Consider the following 22290-nt stretch of genomic DNA (forward strand, 5'->3'; position numbering starts at 1 on the left):
TCGGCCACCCTGCTCTGTATGTATCAGCATCGGCCATTGAAAACCCACGTCAATGCTGGATTTGAGTTAAATGGGATATTTTGAGCTGGAGCGATCACATATGTGATTGGTCCAAGCCAATGTCAGCAGAGTTTGTCTTCACAAAAACCCCACAGAGCAACACTCTGCAGCTCAGACTTGTTTTTTTTTTTGTTTTTTTTTTGACAAATGCATTTTGCTCGAACAGTTTTTTCCTGCTGGATATTTTTGGCTGCAGCCAACACACCCTTTCCTTGCTTGCCATGTTTTCTTTGTCTTTCAGACACATAGTGGTGGGTCTTAAAATTAAGTTCAAATCCTTAAAATTGTACAACCGCAAAACACAGACAGCACGTATATATAAAACATACGAATCCTTCAAAAAGAGTTTCATACTGCACACTTGCAAAGAGTCATTTGTTCCCACTGTGTGAAGGCCATGTGAAAAATATGACTGTACAGATACTTAAAAACACCCTAATGCCAATAACTACTCAATAACTGCCATACAGGAGCACTTGTAACTAGGACCTGTTTCTTAAAAAACATTATTTTACATTTGAGCTATAGGCTACTTCATAAAGAAACACAGGATTCATAATTCAACATACCAGACGTCTTTGCATAGAAATTGTGTCATCCAAGAACACATCCAGCACAGCAGCGTAAAGAACCGGGAGGTAACACATGCATCCAGCCAGAGCGACTCAGGGCTTATGTGCTGCATGACAGACAGAAAAAGAGAGTTTACCTCTGAAAAGATATGAAATGCTTTGAGGGGAGGAGAGAGAAGAAGAAAGGGTTGAGGAATGCTTTCCCCTCCTACATTACCTCAGCAAGAGCTCCACGGGCAGGTGTTTGGGCTATTTGTGCAAGAGTGTGTACGTGTGTGTGTATGTGTGTGTGTGTGTGTGTCTGTTTGTCTACGTGTCTGTGTGTGTGAGTAAGGACTATTTTGAATGTGACTGCAACCATGTGCAAGAGAGAAAAAAATATGAATTATGCACCAAAAGCAAATACAAAGTTCTGTCGTGGAAACGATCGAGCAGATTAAATACCTGCACGTACATTAGACATAGACAAATGATGACAAATGATTAAAAGGCTTGGGGGGCTGAGGTGCACCTTTCCCCCCTCTCCATTCCTCCTTTTCACTCATTGCTGTATAATATGGCTTGAGGCGAAGGGTTCTTCAGCTGCGAAGCACATTCCTCGATAACACATGAGGTAATGCTTTAAACGTGTTCTTATCCTCTCTGAATCTCTCTCAGTTCACACTTTTTGTAGCTACAGCAAAGCTGCGAGCCTTGATCAACACGAAAGGATCTTCAAAAAGCTGACGGTGAACTGTGGAATTCCTCAAGTTTGCCAGCAAACATTGAATTTCATGTTTTGGAGGGAATGCCTTTGGTCAGGGGTAAAGACCTGCTATTTGTATGTTAACCTTGAGGATGATTCTGCTTGTTGAGGCCTGTTTGACCCTCAAGGTCTCCGGGAGAAGAGAACTGGTCAAGGTGGAGGGTGCACCAAGAGTTGAGAGTGGAGCTATTCTAATCTGAGCTGCTTTAAGTAATGCCTCTTCACCCACAAACACAACACATAGATAGTGCTATTTAACTGTCCAGAAAGTTTTCAGAACAAGGTCTGTGGTTTACTGACTTTTTATGTTGAGTTTATCTAATGAAAGGACCACAAAGCGCAAGGTCCTTTAAAAAACTTTTCCTCCCCTGCATATGAAATAGAGACTGCTGTTAAAAGACCAAACACCATCAGCACAAGCTGAACTATCAAATAAAAACCTACTGAATCAATTGATACTTATGAATGAACTTGATCATCTTCATCCACAACCCCCACCTGCCCCAGATGTTACGCTGTCCTACATTGCTGTGATGATGGATGCATATTAATTTAACTTGAACATGCATTTCAATACAAGCTACGCTAACCTGCTGAGACACGCTCCTCCGTATGTAACATTCCTGTCGCGGAGAGGTATAGTTACCTGGGTCAGGCTGAAGAAAAGCAGAGCGAGGAGAATGAGAAAGACAAAGATTTGTAAGGCAGATCCAGAATACACACAATAAAACAATTAGAGAAAAGAAAGATGAAGCTAAAGAGTATCTATGACAGATTAGGTTTGTTACGAATGTCTTTTTTTATGGCCACACTGAATTATGTAAGATGTGTTTATCTTGACAGTGTGTACCGTAGGTACTGTGTGAAATATGAGAGACAATAAAACCTAATTTTGACAGCAAACATTCATATGCATGAAGTCAGATAAGCAAAGAAAAATGTATTAACTCCATTGCTGCATGACAGAAAACATGGAACTACATTTGTTGATTTTATGTGAGCCTGTGTGTTAAGAATTAACTTTTTTTTGTCTTTTTCCATGGCACAAAATCAAAACAATTGGGTTGATCAAATGGTGATCACAGAATTTAAGAGGACCCCCTACATAAAAAGTAACATATTTAGAAAGAAGCCTATATGCTACCAATAAATACAAGATGAGCTAATCCAAAAAGCTCACACCTTCTGGTTATTTCAAGACATGACAGCATGGTGATCTTTTGTTTTTGCTGCATGGGATTAACTGCTTCACATTCCTGGGTGGCATCATTGCAGCCTCACTGTCTTCAGTGTAAACGCCTGCAAATCTGCTGCAACAGACTCAAAAGATGCTATCATTCAAATTCCATACAGGATATAACCAGATTAACATGCCACTGAGCAGGACAAGAAATATAAACAGCTGGGTCCCTTTCTGGGCTTGGCTTGGCTTTCTCCTAACAAGACACATGTCTACTCCAGGGCTGTCCAGGGTTGTATATACACACATCTCTACTTATACCATAAAGGACACTAGTGGAGGTCATCTGATGTGGACATCTGGAGAGGAACATATATCATCAATAAAGATAGTGACTGTGCAGACATCACGGACATCTATGGAGGTGAGGGTCCACAGGATCAAGTTGTTGCTTTCTACAAGGCTGGTGCATAGCTCATTAACGCTGCTAAAAGTGTTTCCAATACTAACATACTGTCTGAATTCAGTTATTAATGGCCTAACGTTATCTGATAAAGCACTGTTGTGTTGCCACTAGAAGGTAGAAGCACATTTCCCCAATTACCGTACTCACATTAGTTTTCACGATGAAAATGTTTATTCTCCGGTCGCGCGTAGATTTGACCCGTTCGACTCTCCGTAGAAAAAGAGGAAGTGGCAGCGCGCGTTGTATGTGAATAGATTTCGCGGGAGCGCAGCTAGCGGCAGTGGGTTTGCTGTCAATACGGACGATAACAGTTGCTAAATTCATAACGCCATGAGTCTGTGGGTGGACAAATACCGACCGACTTCCCTCGGGAAGCTCGACTATCACAAAGAGCAAGCGACTCAACTGAAAAACCTGGTAAGAGAAACAACCTTATGTGTTGTAAGTGTACACAGGCTACGTTAGCATTAGCATTATAGTTAATAGCTTCAAGTTTTAAACATGTAACCCTGCGCTGATGAATCTTCGTTGTTAGCCCGGTCATTTCACTACAAATATAACATGGAGAGCCACCCGAGCTAAGCTTGTTTGTGATGACCGTTCATCATTTCAACCTTATTTTGGAGTAACTGTGGAATTAATGTGAGACATCATATATTTCATACGAGTGCATTGCTAGATTCATCCTCCAAAGTCTCTCTGCTCCTGAAATGTTTGCTTAATGTAATGTTCATTGTAGGGAAATGCAGACTGTAGTGAATGTGGTGCAACTCAGCAACATGTTTTACTCACTTAAGGAAAGTAATTCTGTAGTCCAGTGGAGCTTCAGCAAACCTGTGCTTATAAAGCTAAACCTCCTTGTTTTAGGTTCAGTGTGGAGACTTCCCACACCTGTTGGTGTACGGTCCATCCGGCGCGGGGAAGAAGACCCGCATCATGTGTCTGCTGAGGGAGCTGTATGGAGCAGGGGTGGAGAAGCTTCGCATTGAGCACCAGTCCATCGTGGTGAGAGGGCAAATAATGAAATACAGAGACTAGACTATAGCTGCTTTTCAGCATGCAGTCTTTCCGGACACCGCTCTTCTCAGTCTTCATGAGTTCAAAATCAAATTGTCTGCTAAAGGTTATATGCAACATAACCTGGTTTCTGTTTTCTGTCATCAGGCTCCATCAAAGAAAAAAATTGAGATAAACACAATAGCCAGCAACTACCACTTGGAAGTCAACCCAAGGTAACTTCATGATGAATGAAGCTACATACATTTACAACAGCACTGTACTTAAAGTTTGGAGGTATTTGAGTTTTCCACTCCATTTCAGAGACACTTGCACTTTTTACTCCATTGCATTTATGTGACAGCTGTATCAGTAGGCCTTTATGGCTGAACTACAGCCTGAAGATGTTGCATATTTTGTCTGGAGCAGACATAAAATGCAACTGAATTTCAGTTGGACTAAGTATTTCTGTTCTGTGTCATACACAGTGATGCTGGTAACCAGGACCGTGTGGTGATTCAAGAGCTGATAAAAACTGTGGCTCAGTCTCAGCAGATTCAGTCAAGCACCCAGAGAGAGTTCAAAGGTAGGAAAGACACTCATCCCTTTGTGCCAGTTTAACCTGCTAATGCTGGATCATGTTCTGGAGCAGCAGTCTTAGAAACCAGAGTATTTCTAAGACTGTTGTTCCTGTATTAACTACCTTTCCCTGATGCCCCCTCTGGCTCTGTGAAGCCATTGTTTCAGACTGTCATTCTTGTAATAACTAGCAAACTTTCTTTCCCAGTGGTGTTGCTGACAGAGGTGGACAGACTAACGAAGGATGCCCAGCATGCCTTGCGCCGGACAATGGAAAAGTATATGAGCACGTGCCGTCTCATCCTGTACTCTACCTCCACTTCCAAAGTCATTGGGCCAATTCGGAGCCGTTGTCTGGCTGTCAGAGTTCCTCTGCCGAGCACAGAAGAGGCAAGATGGAGATGATGTGGTTTAATAATCCTAATAATCTTATTACAATGCCTACATTTTGTCACATAAGACAATATTTTCACTTTTTTTTCTTTGTTTTTCCTGTTTGCTAGGTCTGCAGTGTTCTGACATCAGTCTGTAAAAAGGAGGGTCTGCTCCTCCCACCTGAGCTGGCCAAGCAAATCGCTGAGAAGTCTGGTCGCAACCTCCGCAAAGCCCTTTTGATGTGTGAGGCCTGCAGAGTGCAACAGTAAGTTATCACAAAGTTTATCATCATTCCTCCACAGCATTGTCTGTGAGCTAGCATGGGATATAAACAAAAAATACCTGCTTGCTTAGCCTGTGTTAATCTTTTCCAGGTATCCATTCTCAGCAGACCAAGATGTCCCGGCGACCGACTGGGAGGTCTACCTCAGAGAAACTGCTAATGCCATCGTCAGCCAGCAGAGCCCTCAGAGGTAGGAGAGGCAAAGAGGTTTTGTTGGCTCTGACAGTGACTAAAAGTTCATCAGACTTGTGGGGATGATTTTATAAATCTGTCTGTGTCTCAGGTTGCTGGAGGTTCGAGCCAGACTGTACGAGCTGCTGACTCACTGCATCCCTCCTGATATCATTATGAAGGTACCGTTTACTACGCCTCATCTCCCGTCAACGTGTCAGAACGGTTTGCAGTAATGTCTGAGGCAATGAGTGTTAATTTTCCTCGTCCAATCCTCTAACAGGGTCTGGTCACAGAGTTGCTGAGTAACTGCGATGGCCAACTGAAGGCAGAGGTGGCCCACATGGCAGCTTTCTACGAACACAGACTGCAGCTGGGCAGCAAAGCTATCTACCACCTGGAGGCCTTCATCGCCAAGTTCATGGCCATCTACAAGAAGTTCATGGAAGACGGTCTGGACGGCATGATGTTTTGACTCTGAATGGACCTAAAAACAGACACTTTTCTTGACATGAGTTCAAATTGCGCTTCCTTTTTGCCCCAACAAGACTTTGCATTTAAAAATATACTGCAAGGACAATAGATCTGAACATTAAATTACTTTTTCTTTGCAACCTGTTAAATCTGGTGTTGCTCCATGGATATGACCAAACATGGTTTTATTACCACGAACAGACATCACACAGAATGTATGTTATAACACTTAATGTTATTTTTGTTTAATACATCAACCTTATTAACCATCAGTCCTGAAATGATGAGCTTGATGAGAGTGGCTGTTACGTTGTATAATACTGCTTACATTACTGTCTGATGTTCCTCAGTATGTAAGGCAGGCTGGAAACATGGAAACAGCACCAAGAAATATAGTGTCAATGTTTGGGGGGGGGGTTTCACCTCATTGAAACAAATTTATGGTTAAGCACTTAGTACATATAAACATACACTCATTACAGTCAAACTCTTAAATAACAGACAAAAAACAACTACAAAACTCTTAAAATCATCATTTGATGTGTTCTTTCAACCCATAAAGGCAGATACAAACATGATTTGAACTGTAAAATGTATTTTTTTTTTTCCTCTGCTGGACGACTCCTTTGGATTCTATGGGGAAATGATGTTGGCAGCATGATGGAGTGCAAGACGTCTCAAAAGTGGCAACCCCTAACGGGTGACCCCTCACCTTCTGAATAGTGTGTACATCACAGAATGGCCTTTTTAAAACTGCTTGCAGTATTTACCTCATTTTTGAGTTAAGCCAGGAAATCTAGTCATTTATAAGATTAATATTCTATTATAGTCATTCCACAGTATTCTTAAAAACAAACAGGCATTCAAAACACAGAAAAATAGAATTGTGTGATATTTATAGGTTTATCAACTATTAAAAGGTTCCTGGCAGGTTTTCCAAGAAATCCACACCAACTTTTCATAACATTTAATAACAGTTGTATCACTTAAAATGTGAAGATTGGAACATTTTCATTATTCAGACTTCATTTAATGTAAAGGTCAAAGCAAGTCCCATAATTTACGTTTGTAAGTAAAACTCTACGCTGCTGAATAACATGTTTTCCTTGAGTCATTTATAAAAAGATAAGAACAAATCCTACTGTTACAATCATCAGTAATACTCCTTGTGTCTCTTGGCTGTGTAGTAGATAATGAGGCCCAGGGTGATCAGCACCCCTGAGCCCACCAGAGTCAGGAAGCCCACCACAGGCCTGTTGACCAGCACGTGGCAGCCGAGGCAGGGCTGAGGCACGCTGGGACACTGCTGGGGTGTGGCTCCCTGAATGGGGAAGCCGTTGTGCTTGATGATGTTGCGATAGTTGGAGAGAGAGGCCTTGATGATGACCTCCTCATGGACATGGCCGTACAAGCCGAAGCCCGGGTCCCTTTGGTCGCTCAGGGCGTAGGCAAAGTAACCCTTCAGGTTTACACCATCCAAAGTGAACGCTGAGAAGGGAGGAGATGTGAGAGGGTTAAGATTCATTTTGAGTTACTCCCTTTACTCCTGAAGGTAAGGTAACGGGCTGGGTGTGTGACAGCAGAAAAAGACAACACATTAACCATAACCCCTGTTATTTATAATCTATAAGTACATACATATACAACAAAGTGTTTAAAACACATTGTGATGGAATTATAAGCAGACATTGTATTAACACTTAAAACTCCTAAGAACACATTTGATATAATTACAACTGTGACAATATAATCATTAAGTTAAAGTTGTTGATGGCTACAGCAATAACTAATTAAAAAGACCTTATATACTGTAAATACAGATGACTCACTAATCAACTGTTGTGTTGATGTATAAGAAGTACAGTAATTTAAAAACAAAAAATTGCTGAAAAAGTAAGACTCTGAATGAAAAACGCTTTAAAATGTAACATTTGCATGTTTTCCTGACATATTTAGTTTGATGTCATGGTGTCATTTTACAACATGAATATTTCACATGTCATGGTTGATGTAATTCAGACTTTGGTTTGTAGGGTGTAAACATGACTCTGCACAAATATATCCAACCTGTTTTCTGTGGATGGCTGCCACTTAGTGGTGACACAGCACACGACAGCATTCAATAATGTGACACTGTGCGCATGAAAGCGTGATGCCACAAGGTTTCAGAGTGCTGACCAAGGTCTTCACTGAGTGTAACCCAATAAACTTGACAAGGCCAGGTAACTGGACCGCAGGTGACCTTGTCTCTACAATTCGGCGTAGAGTACGTATCTCTGTTGATATTTTTGTGTGCGTTCTGACTCAGCGGACTATTCAAGGGTCAGTGACCTAAATACCTGTCTAATAATTAAGCTCTCCAGAGACCAGTGAGGGAAAAACATCACTTCTAAAGGATTGATCACTCAGTGCACACACGCAGTGATAACAATATTCACCTTCCAAGTGTATTATACTCATCCTATAAACTCCCAACGGCAGGATGTGTGTGTTTGTAGTCTCACCTTTCAGCGCTTCATTGATGTAGTTGTACAGGTAGTACACTCTTAGGCTGTCTTTGAAGCGGGCGGGGTCTTCCTGGACCCCGTTAGCCATCACATAGACAGGTACATCACAGTAGTGCTCCCTCACCTGACACAGCAGAAGAGCAATGTCAGCTTTCATCTCTGCCAAGGTTCTTCCATTGAAGTATATCACACTGAAACAGCAGTTAACTCGAGAGTTTTCATCCAGTTTGTATGAAAACACATCAGGTCACCTCCAGAAAGGTTTTCAGAGTGTCTGGTATGTGATCATCTGCTGCTGGTCTGCTGGGGGTTTTCAGATGCAGTCTGTCTGTGGTTTTATGCATTGTCTTTATTTTTTATCACTATCAAGTAGGTTTTATTCTCCATCTTATTTTACATTCATTTTTATGTTTTTATGTCCATTCTGTCTTTTCTATATAAAGCACTCATTTGGTGCATGTGACTTCTGTCTTGTAAAGCACTTTGAGCTGCATTTCCTGTCTGAAAGGTGCTATACAAATAAAATTTATCATTATTATTATGGTTCTTTCCAAAAAAAACAATAATCTAGTTAAATAATCTGAACGTTACATCTCCTTCTTCCTCATTAGAAAATCCAGAGTCTGTGAATCTATGAAGGGACACAAGATGTTTCCTGCTTGACTCCAAGTGCAGAATCAAAAAGCAAAACACAAAACAGTCAATAAGTAATAAAGACATTTTTGAGCGGCAGGGGACTTAATTTATGTGATCATGATGTAGTAGTTGTCTAACTCGGATTAAATCCCACATGAGCCGTCTGTCTCCTGACTATGTCCCTGTCAGCTCGCCTACTACTGAACATGACAAACAAACTGGGACTCAGACCCCTCCAGTCTCACCCAGTTCAGGGCTTTCCTCAGGCCCCAGGGCACAACCGGCCTCGGGGACATGATCCACGTGGTGTCTATCATGTGTTGGACCTCTAGCATTGCTGTGTACGTGTACCTGCAGACATGGAGATGAAAGAAAATTTAAAACAAAACTATTCTTTCATGGGATGTAAGCATTTAAAATGCTGTAAGTGTCACTACATCAGGGCAACGTATTTGAGCTGCTTTAATACCAGCACAGTTACGACTTCTTATGGTCCCTGGTGGAGGGACATTTGTTTAATGTCATGCTCCTCTCTCTCCTGCTTGTTTCCTGTTTATATGTCTTCTCAAATCAAAATCAAAAAAGGGCAAAAATTGTTTTTATCTTACGAGTCTTCCTTGGCGTGTGTCACCAGCTTGGTACTGAAGTGACTGATGGCAAAGAAGTCATATGTCCCTTTAACCAGCTTTCTGTCCTTCTCTTTGAACACGGGCAGGCTGCGGAAACACACAAAGAAAAGATGGCGTTTTAAAGAGGGGATCATTTAACAGTAGGATTTAAGAAGTAGGAGAAGTTAGTAGTTTTGCTTTTGCCCCAATAATTATTAATTGTGTATGCTTAACAATGAATGATGTTTCAATTGATTCCCAATGACCCCAGTATTTACTGATTTACATTTAAAAATCAAAACTGAGATAATCATTTATTATAGTGAACATGGGTTTGATGTTAATTGTATAAATGTAGGCTCACTGAAAGCTCTGAAATTTGAGATTTCAGTCAGTTGCTCAAAAAAAAAAAACCCACCCTAACAAAGTAATTGTATTATCTGCAGCCACAATAGCAGCTCTGTGAGGCTGTGCACAGGCACAGCAGTGCTTTGAGCTAAATGCTAATGACAGCATGTTAACCTGCTGATGTTTAGCTGGTATAATAACCATGGTCACCATCTTAGTTTAGCATGTTATCAAGTTAACATTTGCTAAATACCACTGAGGACAAAGTGCAGCTGAGGCTGATGGGAATGTCAGTTTTGTGGGCGTTAATTCATAAACTAAAGTACTGGGCAGATTAAATTTTTCACCTGGTGAGTTGGTTGCCAAAAACCTTTTGGGATCATGAATGTCTGTATAAAATGTCAAATACAGTTGAGACATTTCAGTCTGGACCAAAGTGGTGGACTGACCTGCAGGCCACAGAGTCAAAAACATTTTTCACACTCACACAGTCACACTCAACCAATCCTTACTGATATCCCACCATATTACACCTTTGAATAATCCCAGCTAAATCCAACCCTTAAATCCTGCTACAACCAGCAATACATCAAAACATCAAATTACAGAGGCGAGACCGTGAAAGTATTGAAGAATGAACAAAGTATTTGTACTCAAGTGAGTTGAGCTGACGCAGCCAGCTCCTCATCCCCAGGGGATAGTCCCCGCTGCCAAAGATCGGCTCTGCAAACCAGCCAACGCGGAAGTCTAAAACCCTTTTCGCTGGTTCCACGTCTTCGCGGCTGAATGAGAACGCCGGCTCCACCCAGTCCATGTGCAGAGCCAGAGACACCTGAGGCGCAGCACAAAAACATGGCAGAACAGGTGATCATCTGTGTCGATTTCACTCTCCTATTGATTAAAGTGATTCTGATCTATAACTAAATCATAAAAGACTTTGCATTTACTACAAAACTTGTGCTGACCTGTCCTCCCTGTGTGTGTCTGAACTCGTCGTCGTAAGCGTGCCAGGCCAGAGCGTGCGCCCGCAGCATCTGATGACCCTCCTGGTAGCTCACCATCTCATCATTGGGCTCGTTCAGGGTGATCCACATCTTCACATGGGCGCCCAGTTCTCTGTAACAAAGTCTGGCGTAGTCTGCGAACGCCTCTGGAGTCTTCCTGAGGAAAAAAAAAAAGTCAAGGTTGCATTTAGTTTTGTTTGCACTATGGCTTTTTTTTTTTTTTTTTTAAATCACAACACTGCTAACCTCATACACACATGTGAGGAAATAAATGGCAAATCTCCAAGATTAAATTGAAGATGCCAGTACAGCAGATTGTTCCTGCATCAAATGCTGCGATTGTTGAGTTTAGTTACATCTCTTTATTACAGGAAGAGAAGATGAAACCATGGCAGCAAGTCATCAGGATGGCTTCATACTGATGGCAACAAGGACAGACTGTCCCTGGGAACATCGCTGCATGTTTACTTTTACATCAGACCAGTCGGGAAATTATCATAGATCGTTATAAAGCACACCTGATACAGATGGATGCTTATTGGTTCTGTGTTTGGAGCAGTTCTAACGGTCATGAGGTTTGCTCAGCATCCATGCAAATTATGTAGAACTGGAATTCAAATGAGAAACTGACTGGGGGGGGGGGGGGGGGGGTTAAAAAACTATCACGACACCTGCTGGAGTTAAAACAGCTTTAACCACCGTCACTCCGCACTGTGTCTCACCTGTTTAGCCACCTGTTGGTGGTGTCCAGCGGGGCCGGCAGGCTGCTGCGCTGGCGTGTGTGGTGCCACAGGGTGACCACGGGCGTGACGTTGGCTTGCAGCAGCTGGCGGGTGAAGCAGCGGTAGTAGCCCAGCAGAGTGGCGTTGGGATGAGCCACGTCACCTGTGGGCACCAGAGCTGACCAGTTGAGGGAGAAGTGGAAGTGGTTCACCCCCACCTGCTGGATTTCATCCACCTGGAGAGACGGAGGGGGGATAAACATGCCACAACTTTAACTTTTATACATTGACGTAAAAACCTATTCAAAATTTTGCCTTTTTAATATTAAGTTTGTTTCAGGGGCCTTATGCTTTACAAGTACACGACAGCAAACTCTCCTGCTAATCAGTGTTTGAACACCTACAGTTTGCACCTACAAAACTCCTCTTGCTCTGTTTTTGAAAGTGTAAAGATATTCAAGAGCTAAATGCTGGACAGGTAGGAGGGCCTACCTGTTGTCGGATGGTGGCGTAATCAGCACAGTGTGTGGATCGGCGTAGAGGTGGCGCACTGAAGCCCTCCAGCCTCATCAGCTCTCCGTTGTTGGAGATGTTCCATAAGTAAACACTGGGGTCTGCAAACTGGCTGGGCGTGGTCTCCACCTATGACATGGACCGAGACACACCAATGTAAACACTCGCCCCGTCACGCAGCGTTTACCTCACACACACAAATGCAAACAAAGGCCAAATGGGGCAAATCGATAATAGCAGGTGGTCCTGTGCAGTTTGGCTCCGCTGGCAGACAGCGTGAGGGGACGTGGTTTATGATTAAGAGAGGATTCATCGTCGTGGCTGTTTCTGAGCTGGACTTTCACCATGAAAACTGCAGGTTCAAAACAATGTGATACACATGATGTAAGTGAAAGAGGAGAATTGCAACTCCTTTTTCTTTCTACTAAATCAGAGAATAATAGTTATAGAATAGTTATTATAGACTTAACAAAACTTCACTCAATATTAGTGAGGTTTATACTGAATCTCTGAACCAAAGTTAATAAACTGTTAATGTTTCCTTAAGTTTCTCCATTTTGGAGGAAGTATTCCAGTTGTTTCATTCATTATCAGACCACTGACCCTCGACAAGTCTCCCATCCTTCCACAAATACACATACCTGTATGGAGTTGGCAGAGACCCCCCAGGCAAAATCACACGGGAAGATTCCTTGTGCTGGTCTGTTTTCTGGAAGCTCGGGGAAACCGTTCCTCTGGATGACATTTCTTTGGGAGAAATGAATTATCATCACTTCAGTGAAAACTAGCCCTGTAGTGCTCAGTACCATTCTGTGCACAGCTTTACCAAAAAAGCCCTTTCAAAGACGAACCTGAAACCATTATTGCACGTCTGTGTATGTTAATAATAAAAATGTGACCAATGTCAGGGAGTTTAAAATTGGGCTGTATGTGACATGTTTAAATATGACGTCTATAGTGATTTCTACTCTAGAATTTGTTTAAATATGACAAATATCAGTAATGTCTAACTATCATTTTTTATGACTGAAGGAAGGGAGCAGACTTCTTCCTCTGATACCTGCAAAAATAAAATCAACATATCTGCACAAATTTCGATATCGAGCATCCTTTTTCAAAATCACTGCTCATCACATTGTAGCATGCACCTGTAAAAGGTGGCAGATGTCTTTGGCTCCCTCTTCATGTCAGGAGTGTTGAAGTCAACATAGTAGAGTCCCCGTCGTATCCCATACTCCCTGTGCCACTCGAAGCCGTCTATCAGAGACCAGGCTGTGTATCCAATCACATTCACACCGTCTATGATGATTGCTGTGTGGCAAATACAGACAGCTCAGATTGAACTTGCAGCCTTTCCTTGAAATTTGAAGTTTCAGTTTCATGCAAAATGGTTCATGTTCCAGTTGAACGTAGCTGAGTTTTCGGTTCAAAAATGAAACAAATCTGGATTATCATGCTGTTTGTGGTGCATGAATGACATCAGACTGTGTCATTGCTCACATTTTAGCGCCTCTGCGATGAACCTCTTCAGGTAGTACATGTGCTTTGGGTCTTCAGTCTTGGTATTTCCGAGGACGTACCTGCGTTGAGAAGCAGTGAAAACAAGATCTACAGAACAACACACAAAAACATCGCAGACGTACAGACAAATCAACATAACGCCTGAACCTACCAACCGCTCTGCACCACAAAGATGGGCGGCTTGTTGTACTCGGCGTTGACCCAGTAGAGAAGCATCCTCAGGTCCAGATCCTCCTGCTGCCCAAACTTCAGGCTGTCGTTGATGAGCTGGAAGCTCAGGGCCGCCCCGTGAGAGAGGGCGAAGAAGTCGGCCGTTCCCCTCACCTGCTCCCTCTCCTCCTGGGTGAAGGAGGGCAGCCGTGAGCCCAGCCTCGCCTTCATGCAGGGAGGGTAGTCTCCGTCTGTGAACAGCGGCCGGGCGAACCAGCCCAGGACGTGGTCCAGGGAGCACTGGCACTCTCGCAGGCTTTCCAGGCGGGTGCGACTCGGCTTGATCCAGTGAGAGGCCAGTGCCATGGACAGCTTGCCCTGCTGACGGGGTCGGTAGTGGCGGTCGTAGAGGTGCCACGCAGCTGCATGAGCCTGGAGGAGAAACAGACAGAGAGAGAAATGTTGGACAGACAGAGGAGATGAAGGAGGAGGAGGTAGGAGAGGATGAGTCACATTTTATTTAAACTTTATAAGTGAAACACAGGGAGATTTCCACACATCAAAACAAAAAAGATTAAAGAATATAATGATATTCTAATGATATCATAAATGTGAAATATGGGAAACTTTATTGTTAGTACTCTAGATACTTGCACTAGAGTACACACCAATTTAGAAACACTGTACGCTTAAATTAACTGGATAGTTTTCATTTAAATTTTCATCCAAAACATACGATCATCGTATAAGGTGATAATGATTTATTGCTGTAGAAGCTGTAGAAGCCAATTTATAGGCTTATAAAGTATTCATCATGGCTCCATCTGTTCTAATAATAAAATGCTGCTTACACCTTAATGGATCAGTCATAATACAACACTCAGTAAAGGATGCTTCTGTATGAGCAATTTACTTTTAATACTTAATAATTGATGTTGTATTTTGTACTTTGGGGGTATTTTTGGTTTTGCTACTTTCTAAATGTTTTTTCCACCACAGAATACCATAAAAATAACACATTGAACTACACTGAAGGTGCATATCGTCGTAATGTAAGAGAAACAGAGGAAACAGTTATGATCTTGTGAAATCATTGCCCAGCACTCACTTTGAGGAGGTTGTGTCCAACCCGGAACGGGAGATCAGGGTCGTTCTTTATCCCGGGAGCGACCACTCCGGTGCCATATCCGTGCCGCGCCACCACAAACGGGTTATCAATGGTAATCCAGTACTTCACGTCATCCCCGAAAGTCTGGAAGCAGAAATCTGCGTAGTCCTTGAAAATCCCCACAATCTTCGGGTTGCTCCAGCCGCCGAGGCTCTGCTGGAGGTGATCGGGCAGGTCCCAGTGGTAGAGCGTGACCACCGGCTGCACGCGGAACTCCTTCAGCCTCTTGATGAGGGTCCGGTAGTAGTTGGTGCCGATTTCGTTGTAACTCCCGCGGGTGCCGTTGGGAAAAATCCTGGACCAGGACAGGGAGAATCTGTAGTGGCTGACCCCGAGCTGCCGGATCGCTCTTATGTCGGCGTGGATGTTGTGATAGCTGTCGCTGCCCACGTCCCCGGTGGCCATCCGGTTCCCACCGCGCGTAAAAGTGTCCCAAATGGAGAGCCCCTTGCCGTCCTTCTCGAACGCGCCCTCCACCTGGTACGCCGCCGTGCCCACCGCCCATATGAAGTCCTTGGGGAAGGTGTCGTAGAGGAAAGCCTTGTCTCCTGGATAGGGCAGCTTACTGAAACGTCCCCACGTTTTCAAACCAGCGTTGGGCTTTGCGGCGGCGGAGGCGAAGGCGAGAAAGGTGAAAAGGGCGAGCAAAGCACTCATGATGCCTGTCAGACCTGGACTCGGGTGCCCACTCTTTGACTATAATCTTCATTTAACCATGCTTGGTGGCTTTCGGTGACTGAACAGCGGGGCTGTAGAGTGCAGCCAGCCAGCTGTGAACCCACCGCACGCCGCCTCTTCAGATCTATCAATTATTAGCCAAAGCACCTGACGCACGAAGGTCTCCAGGCGCAACATGATGTTAAAAGCCCCAAATGATCAATCTTAAGCGAAGCAGAGACACGTTAGGTCCTGTAGTGGCTGAATGGATAAATGAGGAGTGCTCGCACTTTTTTTTTCTTTAGCAGTTTATGTAGCACCTCAGGAGAGTGACCCAGGTGCGAAACCCTTAATATGATCCCCCTAACAGCACCACTATCATACATCCTCTGCTGGCAGATAATCTCATAATTCCATTTAAATGTCACATGTGAACGACATGGGAAAAAAAAAAAAACTCATTTGCATCTCTCACTGGATCAAGCTCAGCCAGGAGCGCGTGCAGGCAGAAGATGATGAGGGAGAGGAGGGAGAGGAGGGGGCGTGAGGGGTGAGGAGAAGATATGCAAACAGCAGAGTCAGTGCACCCTGCTGCACCATGGTCACATTACTTCCTTATCGTCCTGCTTTCATCTCGGTTGCTTGGAAACTTCGGCCTCTTACTGCTGGCCAACTTGATCCATATAGCACCTGCTTGAATATCTGAGGAGGTGCCAGCCTGTTGGTGTGTGTGTGCGTGCGTGCGCATGCGTGTGTGTTGGAACAAAGTAATAAACTGTCAGCTCTCTGCTTGCGGTGTGACATCCTGGGTCACAATGGACATTTTCTGGACAGGTAAGCTTTGAGATGTTATTATTTCTACACATATTATTATTTGTTTTACAAATAATAGATTGTTAAAATAATTGTTCAACCAAAACTGGCCAAAATTCACTTCCTCCAGTTTCTCCAGTGTGTGAACTTTCTGCTTTTCTTTGTTGTACATCAACGTAGAACTGATTGATTGATATATTTGTATCAATACATTTGTTATTATTTGTTAATAATCTTGCCAGAAACAAAGGATACAGTTTCTCAGAGTTAAGCAATTTGGAAAAGCTTAAACTTCTCATAGTGAAACCCAGACTAATAACATTGGGGGAAGCCTGATCAATGGTGTGAAAATGTCTTCAATAAACTAGCTAGACTTACGCAATCAAATCATTAAAGTACAATTAAAGGTGTATACACCTTTCACAGACTCTTGTGGACGGTCAGCTCAGTGAATTTTAACAGTAACATTACACACAGAGTAGATGCGGCCTCTCAGTGATGTGCAGCTCAGACAGTGACAGAGGGGAAGAATGCAGTCATTCATTGCATTTGCCTTGAGAGGCAGGTGGTTTATCCAACGCAGGAAAACAGACTCACCTGGCAGCCGAGCAGCATGTGATTATGGCCTGTCATGGATCATAACCGGGGGAAGAACGTGGTGTGTGGGTGTTTTTCCACCGAGCTGAGCAGCACTGGAAAGTTCCCATCTCAGGTGTACATGCATAAGCAATGTAGAGCCCTGCTAGCCTCCATATATAAACCGAAAGACACCATCAAGTGACGCCTGGCAGCCTGAGAGCACAAGCTGAGCACACTACAAATAATGAAATGGAGAGAGAGTTTTCATCCATATTAAACATGTAGTGGGTGCTGCGTCATGTGCTCACAGCTGGAAGACATTAAAAGCTAATTGTGATGGTGATGAAACAGCCAGAGAAACACCTGAGGAAATATATAAAACACAAATATTGTATCATTTCTGTTTGGTATAAAAGAGATTAATGTGCTAAATGCTTGTATACTAATATCAAAACCCTACTATAAACACAAATATATGATAATACTGCAGAGATAGACAACGCTTGGTTCATCATTTGGTTCACAAAATTCTACATATAAAAAAATCAGGTGTCAATTTCTCTCCAACATGCTATGCTACAATGCTTTTTCTGATTGAAAACATAGACCTTTTTCACAGCAGACATGTTGACTTCCAGAAGCACAGATGTCAATAACAAACAATGGCTCGGTTGTATTCAAGTGGTCCAGTAAGCCATGACAGTGTGAGTGAGCCAGCATGCACAATACCGGGATCCCAAAAGTGAAGCAGCACGATGGAAATCAGCCATCATTGATGTGATTATTTCCACCTGTGTTTTTCCTACAGTCGCTTGTCAACATAGCAACTGTGATAAAGGCCTGTACTACGCTTGGAGCACGCGCACAGCTCAGTATACTCTTTTTAAACAAGGGCCCCTGAAAAGGCGATTCTGATTGGTTGGAAGGTGTGGCGTTGAACCGGAAACCTGTGGCGAAGGGGCTTGTTCGTAATTCTTAATGAATCGCGCATTTAAGCTAACTAGCTAGTTTATGAGTAAAGACAACAAAGAGTAGCCCTGAGCTGAAGTGTGTGGAGATAGTGATAAACTACTTGTTTAACCACCCATAACAACCGAAAAATAAGACTAAGAGCTTGTCAGTAAAAAACACGCAAATTTAGGAAGTGTTTAATCATATTTACCTGGGCGTTCACACCACCACATGCTAGCGGAAGGGGAAGGAAACACGATTTAAATAGAAAACCTAAATAATGATAGGTTTTTCTAATACCATTTAGCAGAATGCAGCACTACCCGTGGATTTCAGTCTCCCGGTATCAAAACATATCTGGATTTTAAAACTCACGCTCCACCTTTCTGAACACCTTCCTGTTGTGATGTTGTCCTGCAACGTATGTGGCGGGTATTTCGGCGGCCCGCCCTACTCTGCCTGTGATTGGTTCCCCTTGATATTCTTTCCCTAACCCTAACCAATCATCATTTCTCATACCTGAACCTTACCAAGCCATCAAACGAAGGCAACGTTTATTAGCCAATCGGAGGCAGAGTAGGGTGGGCCATTCTATATATATTCTATTATAATTTTAATGTAATATGCAAGAAGCCATGGTATAATACCCTCTAATTTCTTTTTTTTTTTTAAACAAACCATGAGCTCCTGCATCATCTAATACGATTATGGGGTGTCTACCTTCTCAGGCATTATCATGGATGTGTGAAGGACAATGTACAAAAGGCATTAGGGTTATCCATTACATAGCTGGAAATTTTCAAAAACAATGGCTGTAGGACAGGATAACAATAATTTCAAAAAAGGTTCAATTACAGATATTTTGAAATAAAAATAACAATAATAATAATGTAATGGTTTGTGCCATCTGACTTGACCTTTCTGTTCTGCCTGATTTCCAGTACAACTGAAGGCATCACAGCCGATTACGCCCTTAAGCAAACTGCTTCATCCAAGACTTCAAAGTGAAATAAAGAGAAATCGAGCATTTCAGGTTTTATAGAGAATTATATTGATACAACGGAGGATCTGACTGGGTGGATGTGAGGCCAAGATAATCAGCAGTGACAAACAATACAACCACAGCTGCTCATGACTTTTATCTACTAGTAAGTACAACCTAAAAATGAGATGCACACTACAATCTTTTCCAGAGGCAACTCTACATTTGGACAGGTTTTTGACATTTCTTTCTAAATTTTTCAATACATGGTAAAAAAAAAAAGAAAAAAAGAAAAAGGTATTAATATACAGAACTGTAAACAAAAACATGTTTTCTTTTGAAGTAAAATGACACAATTAACATCACAAAAAAGATAATGTTTAATCTCTTTCAGTTTTAAAAAGTGTGACACAGAGGGAATGATTGATAAGCAATATTGCTTTATGGGAGCACTTTAATAATAATAGCATCAGCGGGTAAAGGCTTTACAACATCCTCCCAGTCAGCATCAAACACAACAACAGAACATGAAACAGACATAAGAGACTATTTACAAGAGTGATCTTTTTTTGTTTTCTGTTAAAATTATTTCTACTTGTATGAAGGAGATGTGGCGGACATCATCACAATGCAACAACCCACAGCTGATGATACAGATGTACTGGTGTAGTGCGCATGTGGTATATGCAAGTGTGTGAATTTGTGTAACAGTAGGAGCGTTTGTGTATGAAAAGTTTAAAAAGTTCAATGTCCATATTTTCTTTCCTACATCATTCCTCCATGACTTTAGAGTAGACGCACTGTTTTCATTCGTCCTCACTCATTTTTTTAGCTCATCTTCTTCGCCCTGCTGCCTTCTTGCGACCCTAGGGGGGAGGGAAAAAACACAGCCGGGTAAAAACTCTGGTCAGAACACTGAGCTCCATAATTAGCCTAAAACACCAGAATTCCCAGACAAGATTCATGTGACACTTTCGGTACCTTAGGTGTTGGCTCCTCCTCCTGCTCCTCCTCCTCCTCTTCATCTTCCTCCTCAGAGTCGTCCTTAGCAGCAGCTGCCTTCGATCGCCCACCACGCCTGGATACCAGAGAGCGGACACACACTGAATCAGAATGTCTCAACATGTAACAGAGAGAAATTTGCACATTCAGAAACCTGACGAAAACACATCACCACCACCCACCAAAGAGAATTTTTCTGATTAAAATCACCCAAAATATCACCCACCAGGTGCTAAATGTTGGTAAGAAGCGTCTTTAATAGATAAATCAGTAAGTTAACACACCACACTGGCCAGTAAGACACAGTAATGCTTTAAACTGCTCACTTGTAATCTAGATTCTGTTGCACTTCATGATGAACCTAATTAATCTGTCTCACCTATCAGACCACATTCTGTGCACAAAGTGGCATGGACACAGTACAGGTGTGCTCCACTTCACAGCTAATTTGTAATAATTTGTACAAAAAGGAGGAATCAATGACTTGCATAATATGTAAACTGCAGACTCACACACACACCTTTTCTTTAAAAAGACAACACCCTCATATTAATTAACCTGAAGCAGCAAAGATGTTATGACAGGGAGTTTTGTGCTTTTCATGGAATTTTAGATGAGAATAATAAGATGGATGAAGTAGAGAGTATATAACAATAAGATTCTGAGAAATTATCTTGAACTTAAAGGCTTATTTTTGACCGAATGAAAAAGTCATTCTTAGCCCATCATATAGCCTTTTTTGAGAAATCTGGAAAAAGTTGCCATTGTGCCAAGAATGTTTTTCTCAAGAAATATTATACTAGGCTGGTCCATTGCAATTATTTTACCCAAAACAAACAACATTACAAAACCCTCACTTTAGTCCTAGAAGAAAAAGGTGGAGAATGTGAGCTGGAGTTTAAACAAAAGCCTGGAAGATCAAAAAACTAGAGTGCATCTTACGCTGGTTTCTTGGCAGCTGGCTGAGCTGATTTGGGTGGACGTCCTCTCCTCTTCTGCGGTGTGGACTCTGCTGACTCCGAGCTGTGGAATTAAGCGTTTGAGTCTAAATGAATCTTGCTGACAGAGATCTCATTGCCAACAGCAGATGTCATTAGTGAAGCTGTTCCAACTTCTGTCTGCATTTACATCACAGGGAGCTTTGTTCTTACCCTTGTGATCGCCGCGGCGCCCTGGCTTGCCTTCCTCCCTTGGTCTTCAACTCCATATTTTCACTGCTCCTGTCATCCTCTTCCTCCTCCTCCTCTGCTTCCTCCTCCCCTCTCTCCTCTTCCTCCTCTTCTTCATCATCCTCTGGTGGAGGAGCTGCCTTCTTTCTTCCCCTCTTTCCCTTAGAAGGTGCATCCTGACTGGGAGTGGCAGACTTTGGAGGCCGGCCCCTGCGTCCTTTTTTCGGCGGGCTGTTCTGTTCGTCCTCTGGCCGATTGTCCTCGTCCCACTGGTCCTCGGACTCGGCCGTCGCGGTCGTGTTGGCTGCCGCCTTCTTGCGTCCACGCTTTGGCTTACTGTCCTGGTCGTCACTGGAGGTCACGCCACGTTTGCGACCGCGTGGCTTTTCAATATCCTGTAACAGAAAGACCACATGATGACAAGGGCTGTAAAACTTCCTGCGTGACACAAGACTTTTCATGACCAAACCAGAGGCCTTCATGATCTGAAAATGTTCTTTGAAAAGTCTTATTACATATTTTTTTCTGAATGGTGACATTTTTTCACCTCAGGAAAGTTGTAAACCGTCTGGTTTCTGGTTTTGCTTCCTTTGAAGATAAACTTGTTGAAACCCAGAAGAATGTAAGAAACAGGTTGTAATATATTTGTGAATATGAATACATTCTTGTCAAACATTTGAAATGTATGTAACATTGACATTTTCTGATAGACGACACGGCTTAAAGTACTTAATGTTGTATTCAGTAGGTCTGGAGGCTGTTATTCATGATAGTTTACACAACGTGTACTCACTAATCCTGTCTTGACTTCAATCCAGCAGGTGTTTGCACAGTAGGATCAAAACACAGAGCCATGAGGGTTTATGACTGCAACACTTAGCTGGATCACAGCAACGTGCCCACTTCTACTCATCCGAAGCTATGGTGTCATTTCAGATAATGCTTTCAGTTTATTTGTGCAGTCATACTATAAAACAGTTTTTCATTACTTGCAATACTCCAGTTTCTCCAAATGTGCCGCTAAGATCACCCTGTATACAAAAGCCATTTTATTTTTGC

The 22290-nt window shown here is 42.6% G+C and overlaps 3 protein-coding genes across 3 annotated transcripts in view; 1 reads left to right on the top strand and 2 right to left on the bottom strand.

Annotated features, from left to right (window-relative positions):
- The first annotated feature begins 3285 nt into the window (after nt 1-3285).
- Nucleotides 3286-7232, top strand: rfc3 (replication factor C (activator 1) 3). Its single transcript, XM_041951902.1, has 9 exons — nt 3286-3440; nt 3891-4028; nt 4188-4255; nt 4508-4605; nt 4807-4988; nt 5102-5238; nt 5348-5446; nt 5540-5609; nt 5711-7232. The coding sequence occupies exons 1-9, from the start codon at nt 3354-3356 to the stop codon at nt 5900-5902; spliced, it is 1071 nt and encodes a 356-aa protein (XP_041807836.1). The 5' UTR covers nt 3286-3353; the 3' UTR covers nt 5903-7232.
- kl (klotho) lies at nt 6315-15873 on the bottom strand. Its single transcript, XM_041951901.1, has 13 exons — nt 15019-15873; nt 13912-14342; nt 13740-13819; nt 13388-13550; nt 12881-12986; nt 12219-12368; nt 11727-11962; nt 10966-11161; nt 10654-10832; nt 9653-9760; nt 9290-9395; nt 8406-8532; nt 6315-7389 (listed from the first exon to the last, which is right to left on the bottom strand). The coding sequence occupies exons 1-13, from the start codon at nt 15733-15735 to the stop codon at nt 7055-7057; spliced, it is 2934 nt and encodes a 977-aa protein (XP_041807835.1). The 5' UTR covers nt 15736-15873; the 3' UTR covers nt 6315-7054.
- A 3241-nt stretch (nt 15874-19114) lies between these two features.
- The window catches only part of pds5b (PDS5 cohesin associated factor B), a 28656-nt gene continuing 25480 nt past the window's right edge, over nt 19115-22290 (bottom strand). Inside the window, exons 32-35 of the mRNA XM_041951776.1 lie at nt 21214-21626; nt 21005-21085; nt 20042-20138; nt 19115-19926 (exon numbers count right to left, since the gene is read on the bottom strand). Of these exons, the coding sequence (XP_041807710.1) occupies nt 19894-19926; nt 20042-20138; nt 21005-21085; nt 21214-21626 (624 nt within the window). The 3' untranslated portion in view covers nt 19115-19893. The remainder of the gene's footprint in view (nt 19927-20041; nt 20139-21004; nt 21086-21213; nt 21627-22290) is intronic.

Source organism: Chelmon rostratus, chromosome 14, assembly GCF_017976325.1.
Source record: "Chelmon rostratus isolate fCheRos1 chromosome 14, fCheRos1.pri, whole genome shotgun sequence".
NCBI classification, from domain to species: Eukaryota; Metazoa; Chordata; class Actinopteri; order Chaetodontiformes; family Chaetodontidae; genus Chelmon; species Chelmon rostratus.

Excerpts from the sequence above, each read along its gene's own strand:
- rfc3 (XM_041951902.1), top strand. The coding sequence starts at position 3,354 with ATGAGTCTGTGGGTGGACAAATACCGACCGACTTCCCTCGGGAAGCTC. Across the intron at positions 4,256-4,507 it reads CACTTGGAAGTCAACCCAAG|TGATGCTGGTAACCAGGACC; the intron begins GTAACTTCATGA and ends TGTCATACACAG. Across the intron at positions 5,239-5,347 it reads GAGGCCTGCAGAGTGCAACA|GTATCCATTCTCAGCAGACC; the intron begins GTAAGTTATCAC and ends AATCTTTTCCAG.
- kl (XM_041951901.1), bottom strand. The coding sequence starts at position 15,735 with ATGAGTGCTTTGCTCGCCCTTTTCACCTTTCTCGCCTTCGCCTCCGCC. Across the intron at positions 14,343-15,018 it reads TTGGACACAACCTCCTCAAA|GCTCATGCAGCTGCGTGGCA; the intron begins GTGAGTGCTGGG and ends TTTCTCCTCCAG. Across the intron at positions 13,551-13,739 it reads CATCGCAGAGGCGCTAAAAT|CAATCATCATAGACGGTGTG; the intron begins GTGAGCAATGAC and ends TTTGCCACACAG.